Source organism: Pinus tabuliformis, chromosome 6, assembly GCF_031772625.1.
Source record: "Pinus tabuliformis cultivar Carrire ecotype Pingquan chromosome 6, CPIR1, whole genome shotgun sequence".
Lineage (NCBI taxonomy): Eukaryota > Viridiplantae > Streptophyta > Pinopsida > Pinales > Pinaceae > Pinus > Pinus tabuliformis.
This window is the reverse complement of record NC_142292.1, coordinates 1,519,546,230-1,519,565,932: the sequence shown is the minus strand read 5'-3', so window position 1 is coordinate 1,519,565,932 and position 19,703 is coordinate 1,519,546,230. Positions and strand designations below refer to the sequence as shown.

At 38.2% G+C, this 19,703-nt stretch overlaps 2 protein-coding genes across 3 annotated transcripts in view; both read left to right on the top strand.

Moving 5' to 3' along the window:
* LOC149264473 (uncharacterized) overlaps nucleotides 1-13,467 on the top strand; it is a 47,632-nt gene extending 34,165 nt beyond the window's left edge. The window contains exons 2-3 of the mRNA XM_089370035.1: nucleotides 12,605-12,746; nucleotides 12,881-13,467. Coding sequence (XP_089226161.1) covers nucleotides 12,605-12,746; nucleotides 12,881-13,088 — 350 coding nt within the window. The 3' untranslated portion in view covers nucleotides 13,089-13,467. The remainder of the gene's footprint in view (nucleotides 1-12,604; nucleotides 12,747-12,880) is intronic.
* The window catches only part of LOC149264472 (ATP-dependent Clp protease proteolytic subunit-related protein 3, chloroplastic-like), a 355,785-nt gene extending 339,608 nt beyond the window's left edge, over nucleotides 1-16,177 (top strand). For both annotated transcript variants that reach the window (XM_089428174.1, XM_089428166.1), the window contains one exon: nucleotides 15,560-16,177. In XM_089428174.1, coding sequence (XP_089284300.1) covers nucleotides 15,560-15,685 — 126 coding nt within the window. In that variant the 3' untranslated portion in view covers nucleotides 15,686-16,177. The remainder of the gene's footprint in view (nucleotides 1-15,559) is intronic.
* The last annotated feature ends 3,526 nt before the right edge of the window (nucleotides 16,178-19,703 follow it).

Below are 19,703 nucleotides of genomic sequence, written 5' to 3'. Positions count from 1 at the left end.
AAATAGTCATAGCGATGGAGTGAAAGTATCATGTTCAAGAGCGACCTGCTACTATAAAGTGGTTTTCCCCTTTTTCCCATTTTCCCCAATCATTGCTGACCAATACCTCTTTATTTTTATCAAGCTTGAGGAGGATAACATATGCTTGTTGTATAATTCCACCCTTCGGGTGAATCCATCACTATGTGATGTTTTAACTAGTCTAGCGAAGGTGAAACTCGGTCTGTCTAGATGGACAAGTTTGTCGCTATTTGATGTTTTAACGAGTTTAACGACAAAGATAACTTAGTCATTTTCATGTTTAGAGAGTTTTTAAAGCGACAAAAAGAAAACTCCACAAGCTCTTTTTCGTAAATTGATCTCTCAAGCCCGAAAAAGCATAAAATAATACAAGAGAGATGTCGTTTCCAATCCATTAACGAGATGAAAAAGACAAGCACTCGATAATCTTTTCATGTTTAGAGAGTTTGAAAAGAGCTTAAAGAGGACTCCAATTTGAGGAACAAGTGGTGTTTAGGATAGCCACTGGTTCCGGTGATGTTGGAACTTCTCAAAACACGTTGATTTATGTGAAGAGGCTGGCTAATAAGATCACTCATTGCAACTGTTCCTCAAAAAAGGTAAAACAACGAAGTGAAAGCGTATGATTGGACAAGCAGATAGTGACGATGGAAAGAGAAAAACCAAGGCTCATTTGATAGAAAAGGCTGATAGAATGGCAATCACAACGGTTAAAATGGAGATGGGTTCATTTTTACACAAGCTTGAACCATAGGGAACTATGCTTGGATTCGGTTTCATGTTTACACAAGGTTGAAACGACAAACTATGCTTGGATTCAATTTCATTTTTACACAAGCTCGAAACGAAAAAAAAAAAAAAACTATGCTTGGATTCAGTTTCATTTTTACACAAGCTTGAAACGAAAAACTATGTTTGAGATTGGTTTACATGCCCCTAGTATGATGAAAGGGAGAGTCTCTTGTAACTAGATGGAAATTGCTGCAGTGAAGCAGGACGATTATCCAACGCCTTTTTGGCTTCGTCCAGATAGGGACAACGGTGAATGGGGTGATTCCCTTCACATAACCTACAAGGAAACTTAACTTTACCACTAGGTGCATGCCCCCCAAGCTTCATTACATTCACTTAAGTAGACTACTCGTGGCTATCAGGGGGATGGAATGAAGGTTCTTTTACGAGATCAAGTGAAAGACTCGACTGGGATTTTACAAGATCTAATCAAAGACTTGGCTTGGAACTTTGCTCCAAGGGACCTTGTTTCATTTTTGAATGAGCTTGACATAAGACAAGGAACTCTGCTCAAATTCCTTGTTTCATTTTTTAACGAGCTTGACACAAGACAAGGAATTATGCTCATACTCCTTGTTTCATTTTTTAACAAGCTTGACACAAGACAAGGAACTATGCTCACGGGCGTTGTTTCATTTTTTAATGAGGTTGACACAGTAAAAGAACTATCCTCATACTCTTTGCTTCATTTTTTTTAACGAGGTTGATACAAAACAAGGAACTATCCTCATATCCTCGATCAGGACTCATAAGAGGTCATGACTTCCAAGATGTTCTCATCAGATGGGAGAACAATGCTCTGGAAGGGATCCGTAGCAAGGAATCCGGGATTTGGTTCCAATGCCCCCAATACATAATGTACAACATCACTAAATTGATCGTCAATTGATGTAGGCATTGAACGGGTTGCCACATAATTAACCCGTGGCAGGGATGATACCATTGGTACAACAGGACCACTTAGGGAAGATGGTTAATTGGAAGCCATATTTGGACCGGGAAATGAAAGTTGGTCAACGGTGACAATTCTGCCTTCATGTGGGAAATAATTCACTCGAAAGAGTGTTGAAACAATAGCTCCCATGTCATAAACATAGTCGCGCCCAAGAAGTAAATTGTAATCTAAAGAGCCTGGGACTACCATCACATTCAGATAAACGATTTTTCCTCCCAAAGTAATAGGAAACTGAGGAAGGATCCCTAATGGTTGACTGGTTCCTCTGTTAAAAGCCAACAGATTTTGGGTAACAGGAACAAGTGGCGGCGAACTGAGCGCTTACCAAGTAGTAGAGAAAAGGATACTCACAGATGCACCTTCATCTATAATAGAGCCAGATACAATCATATTACAAACCTATACTATGATCTGGAAAGGCACATAAGAAGGAAGACGAAATCTTGCTAGTCGATTCCAATCAAAGGAAGTGACCATACTACTTGGCGGGGGTACCGTAGAAATGGGAGAATTAACCCCTTGAGTTACGAGAACGGAAGGATTCTCCTCCTGTCTTGATGGAACAGGAGGATTGCCCCGAAGCTCATTTGAATCTGAAGAAACGAAAAGAACCTGAGTGGTATCATATTCACTCTCTTCGGGAAAGGTACGATTAATTGAAGGTGAAATCGGGTCAACTGTTACCTCGACCTGTTGATTTGGGTCGGGTATAGACTCATAGGATTCACTTTCAAAGAGAGTGGGTTTGACCGACGGTTGATTTGAATCAATCAATTCATCAACTAGTGAAGGATTAAGGGAGAGTCTCCTGTAACCAGATGGAAGTCGCTGCGGTGAAGCAGAACGGTTATCCAACACTTTTTTGGCTTCATCTAGATAGGGACAAAGGTGAATGGGTGATTCCCTTCACATAATCTATAGGGAAACTTGACTTTACCCTTCTTTCCATGAACTTTATTACCACTAGTTGATGGTGTGTCACCAGCATGATCTCTAGAAGTTGATGACACAGGATGCTGTGAACGAGAAGACCATTCTTCTAAGATCTGAGGAATATCAGAACAATTTCGAAGAAGATGGTCTCCTATACAAAGTTTGCATGGATATCGAACTTTGTGAGGCTTGACAGATGGTTTCTGATCAGATGGTGCATTCAAAGCAATGGTTGCTTGGTTGCCCCTTTGTTGAATTTGCTTCTTCTTCTGCTTCTTCCCTTTCTTCTTCTTCTTAGCCACCTGGTTACTAAGTACCAATAATTTCACTAGGCGAAGAGGAAGAAGGGGAGGAAGAAACAACCGAGGAAGAAGACAAAGGGTCAACTTTAGGATCAACTAGAAGGTGATTTTGTCCAGTTGGACGAGTACTCGATTGCGGAGAAATCACGACATTTTGAACCAAGGAGGTTGAAAACAACCATATTGGCAAGCCAATGGCAAATCCCGGAAGGGACAATGTATCCATATATGGAGCACCAATATTTCCAAAAGGAGGAAAAAGACTAGGATTCCCATCAAAAGGAATTCCTTGATCGGTGGACTCCAGATTTGTTGCCATATGTCTCAACGTAATATCAACTAAGGAGCGAGTGTCGAGGATGTTATCCGTGGTCAATTAATTTTATTTTAATCAAAGTAACATAACAAAACAAAAAAGGGATAATCTAGGCAAAAGGTTTACCAAGCAACTGTGAACTGTAGAATACCTCCCAGCGAACTGAGAAGTACGGGCAAATAATCTCCCTGAATGTTGTGTTCGGTGTATCACAGTGTACAAGGCGGCTGACTCAGTTACCTAAGGATGGATAACAACCTAGTGTTGTCCTCCCATATATACCCAAAAGTACGTGGAGACCCAATCCGTATAAGCGCTGTCTAATGCAAAATTGCATAGTGAGAGCATTCCCATACACTTTACGTACTGTAACACCGCTCTATATACCCAAAGGTACGTGGATGAGCTACGATATACTCATGTACGTGGAATGAGGTATCACACTTGGGATGTATTGCAGACAAGTTAGCGACAACTGCTTTGTTTTACGACGTCGGAACACGTCTCTAGCCTAGAATTTCTAAATGTTTTCGTTAATGACAATGCTCCATTAGGTAAATTGATTTTAATTTTAAGTTGATTTTGCTTAGGAATTTGCCTTTCAAGTTCACCACGTGATGTATTCTGAAATCCCTAGGAATGCAACTATCATGATAAGCATTCTTTCCATTCAATTTAACAATGAAAATCCTAGCTACTTAGGGATAGAGCAATTAGATTTCTTTCGATCAAAGAGCAAAGAGCACAATCTAATGCAATTTCCCTACACTATTCCTATGAGCACACACAAACTTTTTTCAATGCAACATGCATGTATTTCTTTTCGATTTCCTTAATGTGAATATGAACAAAAGGAAATATGCACATACAATCAATCAATCTTTCATAAGAATGAAGACTTTTACGACAGTTCTATTTCGAAGGAAAATAAGACTTTACAACACCTTCTTTCAAACGAAGATTAATCAACTATATTCTAACTTTGACTTTAGACTGATAGTGACAAAGAAAACATTTAAGAAACATTAATCAATCAAGTCAAATTAGGGCTAGACAAGGAGATAGAAACTTGTTCTCTGAAACATGACATTCATTGATCAATCAATAGGTAATCAAACAGAAGAAAAGTTGGCAAAAACTCAATCCAAAGGTGAAAAATTTCCCTAAGGTGGATCAGCGCAGGTCAAAGAGGGACTAACTGCGCTGTAGAGCATTGTCTCTCACTCAAGGGTGCTCTGCAGAGCACTGTCCCTTGACCAAGCCTACGCTGATTCCTGAGAGGCCACTCAAGAGTCATCTAACCTCAATTTTTGACCAAAATTCAATGCAAAACAGCTGAAAGACAATCAATGAACACAAGTAGGGTCTGCAAGAATGTCCTAGGAGGTGGATAAGCGACTAGGAAGGATGATCTTCCCCAGTATGGTCGCCAATTTGTTTTGGAGAATTTGGTATCTACGAAGAAATACTAATTCCCTAGATAAGTAGCCATATCTAGAATAACAATTTAAAGTATTTGTCTTTCCCCATAAGCAATAGATAAGATGAGAAGATGAGAAGACCTACTTGTAGTTTCACTTTCCTCTTGTCTCCTTTGTATCGATCCTGTCGCTCCTTCCCGTACTTAATACGCTTGAGAAGTACTTGTAAACACAACAAAAAACAAAGAATCAATCAAAGTAAAATATCTATTAAATATAAGTGAACGGAATCAGATACATTTCACACATATAAGCATTATAAAACAATACAAACATATGGGAGAAAGGTTCAAACACCATTAAATAGAAGAAGGAATTACAACCATTGTGTCTGATTCAGAGTCATTCCTCCAGCTTGGATCCCATCCACATCACATCAAAAGCGTGACAAACTTGTAGCATTACAATACTTGCTTCAAAGCCAAATCTCACAGCAACATTATCTCCTTACAATTCAACATAATCCAGCCCCAGTCACTTAGATGAGTGGTCAATTTATAGGGTGATGAAGAAGGTTTTGTCATAAATGGTGGCATTGAATGGCCTTCCATACTTAGAATTAGTTCCATGGAGGAAGGGATGAGAGGATAGGATGCATCTTAACTCATTCCTCATCCATTTTCGAGCTCATAGGAGTTGATAAGTGAGGGAACCTTCTAGATGACTCCAAAAGATAAGAATATTCCCCAAACCCTATGTGAATTTCTCTCAAACTCGCTCAGCGTAGGTGAAAGGAAGCCTAAGTGCTCTGCAGAGCACCTTGGCATGGACTTAACTGCTCTGCAGCGCACCCTTACATGGGCCTACCTGCACTAGTCCCTTTAGAGGCCATTTCTAGATGTCTTCAAGTCATGAAACTGTCTGGGAAGGAGGCATTCAAAGGGGTGACTTGTTTAGGGCATGTAGCAACTGAAATTAGGGTTTGATGAGCCCTAAAACACTGATCTGGATGATGGGATTGATGTGTCCAAATGGATCTGTAACACATATGTGCTCCAATTCCTCTTGCAACAAGAGGATGAAGTCACCTAAGAGAGGAGCCTCATTGATAACTGATGAAGAGGAGGGCTTGTTGCCCCATGAATTGCCCACCAAGAATAGGGCTTCTTAGCCCCCCTGTCTCTAATCACATCATATCTTGCAAATCGACCAGTGCCAGTAGAAAACTCTGCAAAGGCATCCTCCACCTCATCAAGCAATGCTCTATCCTGAAAAACCCGCCTGAATGCATCTTTCCTCCCCTGTGAGATTTCACCTTCCATGTGAGGAGGGAATCTGCGGGAAGGTCCACCATTCAGCCACTCATGGCTGTAGTATTTTGGGTTCAATGAGTGAGCCAAACAATGTGCAATTCTTGTCCCGTCTGTTGACAAGAATATGCTGTATAGTAACACAGAAGACCTCTGGTGATGTTTCATACTCCGGCACTCACTCTATAGAATAATTCTCCTCACAGACTCAATCATGGAATCCCATCCCTCATAAACCTCTCCTAAGATGGGTTTGTCTGTATCTGCAAATCGAAGCAAAGAAATGATAGGGTCCATGATCTGAATAATTAGGTCTACCCTTTCCCACCAAGCATCATCTAACACTGTGCCCTTCACTCTTTTAGAGGCTAGTTGATTTGTCTTTCTCTAGAAAGACCAAAACTCAGAAATAACCATGGCCCCAAGAGCGGTCTTGAACTCTCTCAACCTCTTCAACATGATGAATGAAGAGGCAAACCGTGTATCAACAATCTTCAACATGATGAATGAAGAGGCAAACCGTGTATCAACAATCTTCAACAATGATAGATCGTTGTACTCCTTGTAGATAGTGAGGGCATTTGTATGATTTTGCACAAAGTTACGGATATGTCGTGCATCCTCAATAATGTTACCAATCCAAAGCACATCAGAAGCAGTGGATTTCAGTGCTAAGTTTAATGAATGGACAATGCAAGGTGTCCAAAACACTTGTGGATATTTAACTTCCACAATCATGCTAGCAACCTTTCAAATAGGTGCATTATCTGTAATGATTTGCACACAAGAATCAACACCTACATCTTCAATAACTTTAATAAACAAGTCACCCATAAATTGTGCGTCTTTGTATTCTCCAAGTGTATCCACTGCTTTCAAGAAAACTGGACCATTCAAGGAAAACACCATGAAGTTTATGAGTGGGTGTCGTGCTGGATCTGTCCATCCATTAGAAACAATGCTAACCCCAAATGTTGGCCCTGATGCTTTAATAGGTTCAAGCATTTTTTGCACCTCTTTTTTTGCCTTCGTCAACAATGTGGTTCTAAGCTTCTCTGAACCAGGAGGCACATACCATGATGGAGACTCGTGAGTTAGAGCTCAGCACATCTCAATAAATAGAGGTGAGCGTGCAACATTAAAGGATATGAAGTTTTGATAGAAAAAAGGCAATGGTGAGATCAAGCTCTTCCCGTTTCTCTTTTTGAAAAATATTGTCCAGTGAACCAAGTGAAATTGCTTTTCTTTTTACTGCTTTTCCCCCAATAGAACTCTCAAATGGAAATTTGGTGGTGCCTTTCCTCAAAAATGGAAGGGGGTCATCATTCTTGGTTTTTTATTTTGCAGCCACATTTGCCATACCAACAGTGAACTCTTTTTCCATTTCTTTCCTCTTTTGTAAAGAAACTTGTGTACAAGCTCCAACTCCACAACTTGGTAAAGCCAACAAATGGCCTTTCACATGAAAATATGTGCTTGTGAAAGTATTGTGGCAAAAGTTGCATCTCCAATTCACATTGCCTCCTCCCTTCCCCTTGCTGCTTGGCCCATCCTCTCTTGTGACATATTTCCACAAGGGATATTTCTCAATGTTACCTTTAGGAGGAAGTCTTCCCTCAACATTACTTGCAGCAGACTCTGATGATATTGGGGGAGGAGGGGCATCTCCAATGGGGACATTCTTCCCCTTCCTTTGCCCCCTACTTGCTGCCCTTGATTGAGCCATGAATATTGTAAAAAAATAAACAAAACATGCACAAATTTGTAAAAGAAATGCATATACAAACTGTTGTAATACAAATGCAAAAAAATAGAGAGGAAATGCACTTACCTGTTGCTTGAATCTCCTTGAAAACGCTCCAAACCCTTGGCTCCTTGCTCCAAACTTCTAACAGCAAACCCACAACTCACTTCTTGCAAAAGGAATGACACAAAATGATAAAAAAAAATGAGCAATTTCACCCTTTTATGGCCGCTTGGGTCCCGATTTGCCGGATTCATGTCCGGATTTCGTGACACGTGTCTGAACGGGACACGATCCAGATTCGATCGTGTCCCATTCAGACACGACATGTCATGAAATTCGGACACGATTTAGGGTGAATCAAATCTGATTTGCCAGATTTGAAAACGTGGCCAAAAAATAACGAAGCCGGCTTGAGTGTATACCATGTGTCAGGAATACCGACCAAGATTTTGGTGCACCATAGGTTAGAGTTATTGACCAGAATTATGGTAACTAGTTGATGTTGTTGATTTACTACGAGTCAGAGTTGCTGACCATGTAATTAAATGATGTTAATGCTGATGATGAATTGTTATAACCTTTTTCTTAGAGAAATTTGTCAACAAGTGAACATCTTGGTGGTCATTATGAATACCTCCCTAGCTAAGAGGGAGTGTTGAATTTTGTAGGTATGGTTGGTCTTCATAATTAATATTTTTAACCCTTGGATTAATATAAGATATGTTCTTTATGTTGGTTTCAAAAGAGAAAAATTTGGAATTTCTAAAAGTTGAATTTTTTGTTGCAAATGACAAGTTGGCCCTCCAAAAGATGAAGTCAGTCCCAGTGAAGGGACACACCCATTCGGGCTCTTGAAATGCCTATATATAGGCCATTCATCCTCCTCCAAAAGGCATGAATTCGTATCAGTTGAGGCAGAGACAAAAGGGCGGATCTGGGGCAGAACAGAGGGCAGATCCAAGGTAGCGCATAGGACGAATTTGAGACTGAGTAAAGGACAAATCTGAGACAGAGATCTGAGGCAGAGTTTTTGGGCATGCCAAAGCAACAAGATTGAAATCTTTGGGCACAGTAGGAGGCTGAAATTCGGCCCTAGCAGATCAGACCAGGGTGAGTTCACCAGTGTTGATAATATCGCCGAGATATCGACGATATTCGGAAATATCGCGATATTTTCGGCGAGCCGAAATATCGCCGACCAAATATCACGATATTTTCGAGTTTTGAAAATCGCGCGAGATTTACGATATTTCGGCGATATATTGGAAAATATCGCGCGAGGACCTAAAATATCGTCGGCGACCCTGAAAACATTCCGCGTGGGCTATATAATTCGATTTTTGGTTTTTTTGAAGTCATTTTGGTTTTTTCTGAGCGCTGGAAGTCCAATGTGGTTGCTGCCAAGGAGGGTTTGAAGCCAATATTCGCCAATACGCCATCAACAACGAAGATTTCTAAGCTGCAAGTGCCAAGAACTGTAAGACAAACTCGATTCTCATTCTTCCGGTTCCCTACAATCATTTGCTTGGTTTTTGATTTGATTTCAAACTGCAAGGGTTTGCATTGAACCACAAACATGAACCACTTTCACCGGACAGGAGCAATCAACAGACAAGTCACAAAAATACGCTGCCATTACCATATAATATATATGCACAGCGTGACAACATAGAGGATTCCGATTTACAGATGGCAGCTGTGTAATTAATAAATTATGTAATATGCTAGGCTGCAGAAAGTTGAAACAATCAAGCATCTAATCATAATGTGCGGCTACAAAATATTTTCAGTGTTCAAACTTCACAATTACCCATTCTGCAAAGTTCAAACAACATTCAATATACAGTTTCTCATGATCTTAAGTTTTAACTTGATGTCCTCATGTGACATGTCAGTTTTTGGAAAGAATGTAGCAGTAGAAGTATGAATGGGATAAATGAGCATATATTCCTCCTCTTCTACAGCATTTATGCCCAAAAGATGTAGGGAATCATCGCCTAGAGCAGGTCTAGACTCTAAATTTTAAAGTTATAAACCATTTGCAAACTACATATGTCATAAACCATTAGTAATGTGATGTCAAGTTTATGAATGGAATGAAAAACGCCTCTAAAACCTCTCAATAGGTATAAATTTATAATGCTGGCCCATGGGGATATTGAACCATCAAATATTTGATTACCCTCGAAGAACAAAAATTTCAGGCCTATACACTTTAATAGAATGCCCACAATTATCTAAGTTCCTGACTTCTTCTATTTTCAACATACTTCAAGAATGTCTACCTGATGGATCTTAGAAGCCAATGATAACGCTTACAAAAACTCAGATGAAGAGAAGGATGATGATATTCTCAAAGATCCGAACCTTTTCAACTGCTAAAAACATGTTGTCATGGATAAGTATCAAAGTTTGAAGAAGTACTATTGGAATTTGGAAACCTCATCTTTTCTCTCCCATATCGATGCAATCATCAAAATCCTCCTTCCATCAGCTCAAAAGGTGCTGCCTTCTTCTTCAAAGATTGCACCCGGCCTTGCTGGTTAAAGATGTAACTTTCTTTGTGCTCACTGCTATGAACTTATGAAGTCTAATAATGCATTATGCACCTACAGCAGTGGTATAAGTTATAAGTTATAACAGTTATATATTTTTCCCATGCTTGGCATAATTCTGAAAGAAATTGTTCTCATTCCGTGCCAATTTGCTATGTGTTTCATGTGCCATTTGGATACCTCACGTTACAACATGTTCATACTCTTTTGTTCAAGAGTATTCAACAGTCAACTTGTATTACACTTCTATTCAACAGTCAACTTGTATTACACTTCTATTCAACAGTCAAGTTAAAACTGTTTTGTAAAATGATGTGGTTATTTGTAATTTGAAAATTTCGTATTACTTATTAAGTTACTAATTCCAAATTTTTTTTGGTGCTCTAGGTTTCCGTTTGAGTTAGCCCACTACAAAATACAAATATGCCAAAAGCCTTGGACCCATTTTGGGAGTATGGGAGCCCTAATGGTGGGACAAATCGTGCATATCTTACATGCAAATTGTGTGGGGACAAGATGACAGGTGGGATTACACGACTGAAATACCATCTTGCTAGACTCTGTGGACATGATGTTGGGCTTTGTACAGTTTCTAGTCTGGAGCTTATACAAAAAGCTCTTGAGGCAATTGAAGAAAAGGACAAAAAGAAGGAAGAGGCGGAAAGAAACAAAGTTGAACGTGCAGGTAGATCTTTCGGGATATCTTCTCCTGATTTTGGTGTTGAGGGTAGTGGGCCCAGTGGCCCTAGTGGGAGGGGCTCCACAACTGGCACACCATCACATGCTACTGCTAGTGTGAATGCGAGGTCATCATTTTTTGTTCCACGAACAGGCGCTAGAGCACAACCTGGCATAAAATCGCTTGTTAAAAAAAAGGAGAAGCAAGAAGCAGATAGAGTCATGGGGAGGTGTATTTTTTGGAGCAACTTACCTCTCAACATCACGAAAACCAATCCATTTTGGCAGCCAATGTGTGATGCTATTGTTGTTGTGGGCCCAGGGTACAAAAGTGCCACATATGAGGAGTTGCGGGGGCCAATTCTTCAAGCAGAAAAACAGGACATCAACTCTAGATTGGTGGAGTTGAAAAAGACATGGGAAGTCACTGGATGCACAGTGATGTCTGATGGTTGGACAGATATGAAGGGTAGGACCCTTCTAAATTTCTTGGTACATTGTTTTAAAGGTACCATGTTTATTAAATCGTTGGATGCATCAAAACATATCAAAGATGCAGCAACGATATGTGAGTTGTTAGATGGGTTCATTCGAGAGATTGGTGTGCAGAATGTGGTGCAAGTCATAACAGACAATGCAGCTAATTATGTGTCTGCCAGCAGAATGCTTATGGAGAGGCATCCCACATTGTTCTGGACTCCATGTGCAGCGCATTGTCTTGATTTGTTGCTTGAGGATATGGGGAAACTCTCCTTCATCAAGGAGGCAGTTGATATGGCTAGGAGCATCCCCAAGTTTATTTATAACCATGCTTTTGTTCTTAGCCTTATGAGGAGGTTCACTAGAAACAAGGAGTTGCGACGTCCTGCCATCACACGTTTTGCCACAACCTTTATTACTCTTCAGTCTTTGCTTCGATGTCAGTTCGAGTTGAAGCAAATGTTTGTGTCTGATGATTGGCGTAATTGTAGATACAACAGGAGACCTGATGGGAAAGCCATTGCAAAAATGGTGTACTCTGAGACATTTTGGCGTGGAGTAGAAGAAGCATGTGCAGTTAGCGAACCTATAGTAAAGGTTCTTAGATTGGTGGATGGAGAGAAGCCTGCAATGCCTTATTTGTATGAGGGCATGGATAGGGCCAAGGAGGCCATTCGTTCCTATTATGCAAACAAGGGTTCTGTTGGCCTTGATAGGCAGATGATGTTATGGGATGTGATCGATAGTTGGTGGACAGGGATGCTTCATCGACCCATTCATGCAGCAGCACTCTTCCTCAACCCCGCATTTTCATACAAATGCAACTTTGATTTTGATGGCGAGGTGATGGAAGGGCTCCATTCCTGTATTCAGAGGATGGTACCTCATCTTGAGCTTCGTAGCAAAATCAATCGCGAGGTACAGTGTTATCAGGATTGTGTTGGCCTATTTGGCTTTGATGATGCCATTAGAGAAAGGGCCCTCTTCATGCCACGTAAGTGACAAGTCATCACTCATTAGAAATTAGAAATTTGAATTTAATTATGTTTTAACTTTTAAGTTTTTGAATTTTTTATTTCATTATTTTGTTGTAGATATTTGGTGCCGAAGCTATGGTGCAAGGGCACCAAATTTGCAAAAATTGGCTATACGAATCTTGAGTCAAACATGTAGCTCTTCAGGGTGTGAGCGCAATTGGAGTGTATTTGAGAAAATACACGCCAAAAAGCGCAACAGGTATAACTTTGAACTCAAGCCTTCAGTTGAGCAATTACACTTATTGTAATTTTTAATTTTTTATTTATGACCTTCAACTTCAAGTGTCAAGAGTCAAGAGTCAAGACTCGTTACTTTTTTTGACACTCTTACAGGTTGGAGTTCGCACGCCTCAACGATTTGGTGTATGTGCATTACAACATCCGACTTCGAGTGAGGCAAATAGAATCACCAATGGATCCAGATGCCATTTCCTTAAACAATATTGATGTATTGTCTCCGTCGAGGGTGGAGTCTGAAGAGCCCATATTGGAGGAGTCACCTTCATGGTTAGAACCAATGGCAGAGGATCCATTAGAGTAGGGACAGCAAAAGGAGGACTCGGAGTCAGAGGAGCAGCAGCACTTAGAGGAGGAGCAAGAGGAGCAGGAGGAGGAGGACACTGCGGGAGCATCAGCATCAACACCATCTGCTATAGATATAGGAGAGCATAGCTCCATGCCTAGCACTCATTATTTGACATTAGGTGCAAAGGCAGGGTCAGGGCCTTCTACTACTAGGGGCAGGCCTGGCAAACAGCCCATCATGTTTTCCCGTAAAAGGGGGAGAGGGTAGTAGATAGATAGCTGCTAGTTTTATTTGTTATGCTACATGTAACTCATGATGATGAGATACTTTTATATATGTGATGTTATTTTGTTACTTGTATTGGTTCTCCACATTTGAGTCCTTGAATGGACAATTATCAAGGATCAACAGGATTTGGTATCGCCTTTGATATATCATTTCTATTTGACATCATATATATCAGTGTTTTCTTCATATTTATGTGCCAATGTGTTTATTTCATGTTGTTATTGCTTTATATGTTTAAAAATCTGAAAAAAAATGAATATATTATGCATTTTTTATGCTTGCCGATATTTGCCGATATTTTCGCCGATATTGCCGATAAGATATTTTTTGGACCCTCGCCGATATTTTCCCGATACCGATATTATCAACACTGGAGTTCACTGGGCGGCAGTTTGACTTGTCTAAAGGGCAGTTTGACCAAGTGTGACCAGGGCTATGTTACTAGTCAGTTTGACTTGAAGAATTAGATGTATCTCTGTTGAACTAAATAATTTCTCTAAGGAAAAGGTTGTTGGGTTTTTTCCCGTGTGGGTTTTCCCGAGGTAAAATTCTCGTGTCTCTTGTTTGGCTGTTTCTTTATAACCCTACAGGGATTTTGTTTCTATTGTTGAACTCTTTTGTGTAATAGCTTTATGTTGAATATTAATGCAAGGTTACCTTAAGAAATCATAAGAAGTAATTATCAGTTTAGAAGATCCTTGAGAAGTCAACATTTCTCACTGCCCCTTTACTTGCCTCTTTCTCTAATGTTTAGCTGCATCAACCTCAAGCATATAGCTGCTCCTCCTCACCTATGACGCATGAACCTTTCTCTAGTGGTACATAACAACCCAAGAGTGACCACACTTAGCTAGAAGATGATGATGACCATCAAGGTGAAACAAGGCAAAAGGCACAGATTTAGGGCATCATTGTCCATTATCCAACTCAACCAATGGTCACTACTTTCATTTCAAATACACAAGGCATTAACACTTAATATGAAGCAATGAAAAAATGTACCTCATGTATGCCGAACATCATAATTGAATGTTTGCTGAAGAAAAAATGTTGGAAGCAGCATCAGCTATCTGTGGAGAACCATGGATGTCATCTGTGGATCAGCTGTCTGTAATCAGGATCATAGGAGAAAAAAATCTCCTCTAGTTACCCCTTGATCTGAGGGTGTAACTGACCACACAACATATGGAGAATACCATGTTTGAATGTTTTCATGGATGTGGGATCAGAGTGAAATAGAAAACTCACAAAGAACAACACGATTTAGTTGCTGAAACATATAAGAGGGAAACACCCATAGTGTCAAGGGAATGTTCTATTGTGCTCTCACCTCAATTAGCCTAGTACAATGAAGATCTACTTCTAGTTTATATAGTGATCAACTGACTGCTAGTTGCTCACTTGCAGTTCATTAAGTCACTTAACTAGCTAAGCCTAAAGTGGTTGGGTGCTCGAGTGTTCTGTGAGGGAAGTTTGACTGGCTTAGCGCCATTGATAACATTCATGGTGATGATAAACCTTCAGGCTGACCAAACTTGATTTTTTTGTTGAACAAATAAATTATATGCACACATAATTATGCAACAACAATAGGTTCTTATTGAGATTGCTATTGGGCTACAATTTTTCCCGAAGTTCTATTCAGCAATATATAATTCGTTTTAATGCTTTCCTTTAGTATAAAGAACCACATTTCAGTATAAAGGATTGTATTTCAGCATTCCAACCTCGGTATGGTCTAACTTCACTTGGAAATGTCTTGTGCAGAATATTCTTATTTATCTTAATTCACTTGGAAATATCTTGTGCAGAATATTCTCATTAAATGTTAATCTAATGCTTTACCTTGATATGGGGAGGCTTATTTGGGAGTGTAATGAGTTGAATGACTATCTGTTTGTTTTTCTCTTATTGCACTAAGGGAAGTTTGGAGAGATCTCCGTGTACATATTTAGGTAACACTAATAAAAGCTAAATTGAAAAACTTTGACATTCAATGTCTGAATGTGAGAAAAAGAGATTTTAAAAACTAGCATAGATCTCTCATAACCCCAGATTTTTCAAATACCTAGAGGTTTGTACCTGGGTTTTTTCTGATTCTTCTTGGTGCTTAATAGATTCAAGGTTACACCGGTGTTACACAAATATTACAATCAGTTGGTGGAAAGCTTTATTCTAACTTTGAGTTCATCTTGCAGATTCTATGGGAAGGCCAGGAAGCTATAGGAGATACCCTTTCACCAGCTGAGTGGGACAAGAGAGCCGGCATTAAACTTGTCGAGCGGCCTGTGAGTTATGGTGCAGGAAGTAGTGGTTTGGGTTGATTTTTGTGTGCAGTCGGTTGTAACATGTTGCAGTATATCAATATGTGTGTCCCCAAGATTAGCTCAAGGCTTCGAGCCTCTTGTGCAGTTATTACACATGCCGTGAGGAAATTGTATTGCATATAAAGCTGAAATTGGTGATCCATCAGTTAGTTGTAATGGAATTTTTATAAGTTACATATATTTGGCTGGTCATCGCTTGGAAGTTTTAGTGCCAATAACGATTTATCTGCTACTTTATATTGTTTTCTTGATAAGCATCGGACGGGTACATTGGATCAACGGTTTGTGAAGCATTAATTACGAGGTACAATGTGCCGTCTCGTTTTATAGTTTGAAGCCTCTGAAGGCATTGAGCCGTGTTTCAACTATATGCCCTAGTTTGAAGTCTTTCAATGTTACTTGTTTCGATGGTAATCCTTCAAATTTCTTTGACTGAATTTCCACATGTTAATCATTTACATAGTTTATTTCAGATTAATTCATCATCTAGATGTATATTGTCTTCTTGAAAATGGTCTTTCAATCATCAAAGAAACATCAGATGAGAATGTTACGAACTCTGCTTCAACGACCAAACAGGTCCATAATGTAATAGTTGTCATATATGTGTGGATATAACATTTATTGAAATGGCACGTTATCTAATGAATCGAGACATATTTGTAAATCTCTAATCTCTTGACTTATTTGTAAATTTGTATGTCATGTTGTTGGTTGCAGTGGCTTTAAGACTTATTTGGGACTAGTTTATCAGTGTTACGTCACACTGTTAAATATTGAATGTAAATTTTTGTTAGGCTGTTAATAAAAAAAATTGGAAAAAAAAATGATTTTTTTTTTGGAAAATAATTCTGAAACTACATTTGGCTGAAGAAAACTATTGCTGCAAGTTAATAATGGAAATTAATTACCCCTGATGAATAAGACCTAGGCATCTAATTTGAGGATTAAATTTTTAGTGATGATGGGAAGTTATTGATCAATAACTTCCCCAAAAATACAAGACATTTGTCTTTGGGAGTTGGGGAAGTGGAGCTTATTAATGAGCAAGTAACCACTTACCAGGTTACTTACCACCTAGTGGGTGAGGTGGAGGTAGTTATACCCTTTTGGAAAAGGGGATGTTTCTTGTCCTTTCTTAGCTAATGTGATTCATGCAGTGTAAAATTGGGTGAGAAGCATAGGAACAAAAATAACAAAAGATCGAAGAATTGACTTGCAGACCTTGGAGCTCGGGTGACTCTGAGAGAAAAATAAATCAAGGTTGGGTGGAGCCTGGTAGCTCCAATTTTATTTTCCAAATCATCATTTACAAGTCAGTATCTTGAATATTTTGTTCTGTTAAGAGTTGGTTTGTTGAAAAATGTTTGATATTTGAAACACTGTAGAGATGAAAATTCGAATAAGTATACAAGCAAAAAGAAAAGAGAGAACTTATTTATGAGCACATTAGATATAGTTCAAATATCTTATACATTTATAACATTGAAATTATATGACACACATCTGATTAGAAGTAGTATTTTGGATTACTATGGAATTACTATTTGTTTTATTTTATGAATAACTTTTCATTTGGAATTACATAGATTATGACTCAGGTTGGAACCCTAGTATATTGTCTTTGACGAAAGAGTCACGCACAATCAAAGTAGCAACTAGGAGTTCAAGGACACCTGACTTGAAGACAAGCTGAAAATCTGTGAAGTGTTGCAAAAGCTCCATATTATATTTTTGAAGGAAAAACTTTCAAAATACATCATGGTTTTATTATCCCTGTGAATGTTCAAGAAAACAAATTTTAATGAAGGTCTTGTAATATAAGAAATAAAATATTGAGCAAGAAATAAGTAAAATATTAAATGCCAAGCTACCTAAAGAAGTAATCATATTCAGGTTATCACGTCATATCTCTACAAACAAATTACAATTTGTGATTCAAACAAGTTGCATTGAAAAGAATAATTGAACTAATAAAAGTAAGCCCTTATTATTAATGGCTAAACTAGTTGTAACATGTTAGGGCTTTAATTCTAAAAAATCGTATATAGAGTAGGAGACAAGCAATTAATAAGAAATAAACAAGTATATGAATTTTGGTAGGGTTAAAACCCTCAGGAAAATTCAACAAATTTTTATATAAGAAATTTCTATCTAGGCATAGTCGACCATCAATAGCCAGGGCATTTAACCAAAATAAAACTGATTTATTACATTTGGGTTAGGGTTTTAATTCCTAGAAACCCTACTTTGTAAACCCTTCAAAAAATTACTAGAGATTATGAATAAAATTTCTCAAGTTTCTTTAGAAAGAAAGAAGGATAAAGCTTTGATACCTAAGTGAACCTTATCTGCATCTTTGTTGAGAACATATTGCACCAATAAAACCTTGAAGTTGTACTTCCGTTCTGTAGGAAACCTGTATTGAAAATAGGTGAAACACATGTTAAAAATTTGGTCAAATTTATTGAGTACAGAGTGTGAAGTACAAAAGAATTAACATAAACAGAGGTGTACATCAATAGTTTACTTGAAGAATACTGGAATAGGGTGAAATAACCTCCATAACAAGTTCTAAGAAAGAAACACAACAAAATTAAGCAACCAAGGAAATGTCACCAACAAAAGTGATAAAGCAATGCCTTCGTAAGTTTACCTAATAATCATTATAAATATTAGTGAGAATCTTGAAGAGTTCATTACAAAATGCATAAGAAAGATGAGCTAGAAATGAGAAACCCAATTAAAAATGTAATACTCCACAACTCACCAAGTCAGAATAAACTCAGCGAAGTAACTCTACCAACACAATGAAGAGAATTGGTTATGTAGTTCAATCGATTAAAAGAGCATGGCAAATTAAACAAAAAGCTTAGTTGTAGAGCCAAGCAAAGCTTTGTCAAAATGAACAAATGTTCTAGCAAAGGAAAAGTTGATATGACCAAATTTCAAACCTTAACAATACCCATTGTTGGATTAAAAAGAGAAGCACAATCGTTGATTAAAAGACCTTGAGGTCACCAAATGAATGCATGTGAATATGAGGATTAGGAAAAACTCACAACTTTAAATCAAAAGATCGAAATAACTCTTGAAAGAAAGTTTTCGCTTCAACAAATAATTAATCACATTTCCTTTTTATCTTCTTGTGCTCAATCCTTGTTTGGAGTAACAATTCCAAAATATCTATTGTATGCACATTAATTTTTTGTTACAATACTCCCTATTGTGGGGAGAAATTTTGAATGTATTGTACTTTCTATTATGTAGATGAAAGTTTTATGTTGGTTTACTTTTTTGAAGGCCTACAGTGTAGTACAGTCCTTTAAGGACCACAACATGTATATTCATTCCTTATGAATATACATATTTTTTCCGTTGGAAAAAATTATTTCCAAAAGTAGAAGCGAGTAAGAGAGTGGAACTTCAAATTTATTAGGAAATTTCTATCTTTCCTTTTCTCATGTTGATATAGTTGAAATATGTTTGTCATTCATTCATTCTTCTTTTTCCTTTACTAAGATTGTGATGTTGATATAGATGCAACTTGGGACAATTGTACTTGTGGTGATTCCTTTCACCTAAGTTTAGCAATTTGTTACCATTTGTGTCGTTATGGATGTTTAAACTCCACCATCTTTATACTAGCAATGTCTAATTGTCTAAATAGCTCAAAATATGTAGGTAGAAAAGTCTGATGCAAATTAATAATGGTGCTCAACCATCTAAAATCATTGACCTTTTTTTCAAATAAAACCCTATTTTGATTGGTCCACTAACATCCTTGAATTGTTTGATGTTCTTCCTTTGTTTTATTAAATCTTAATTATACCCCTCAATACTATAAAACCATCTATTAGGTGTCCATGGAGAGGGTGATCCCACCTCATCTGTTGTTAAAAAATGTTTTTTAATTTCTTGGGTAAATTGTTTAACTACATTGCATTTATTTTGAGTTAACATGATTAAGCATTGTTTAGAATGTAAAGTTCCATCCTTGACACCCAAAATTTCC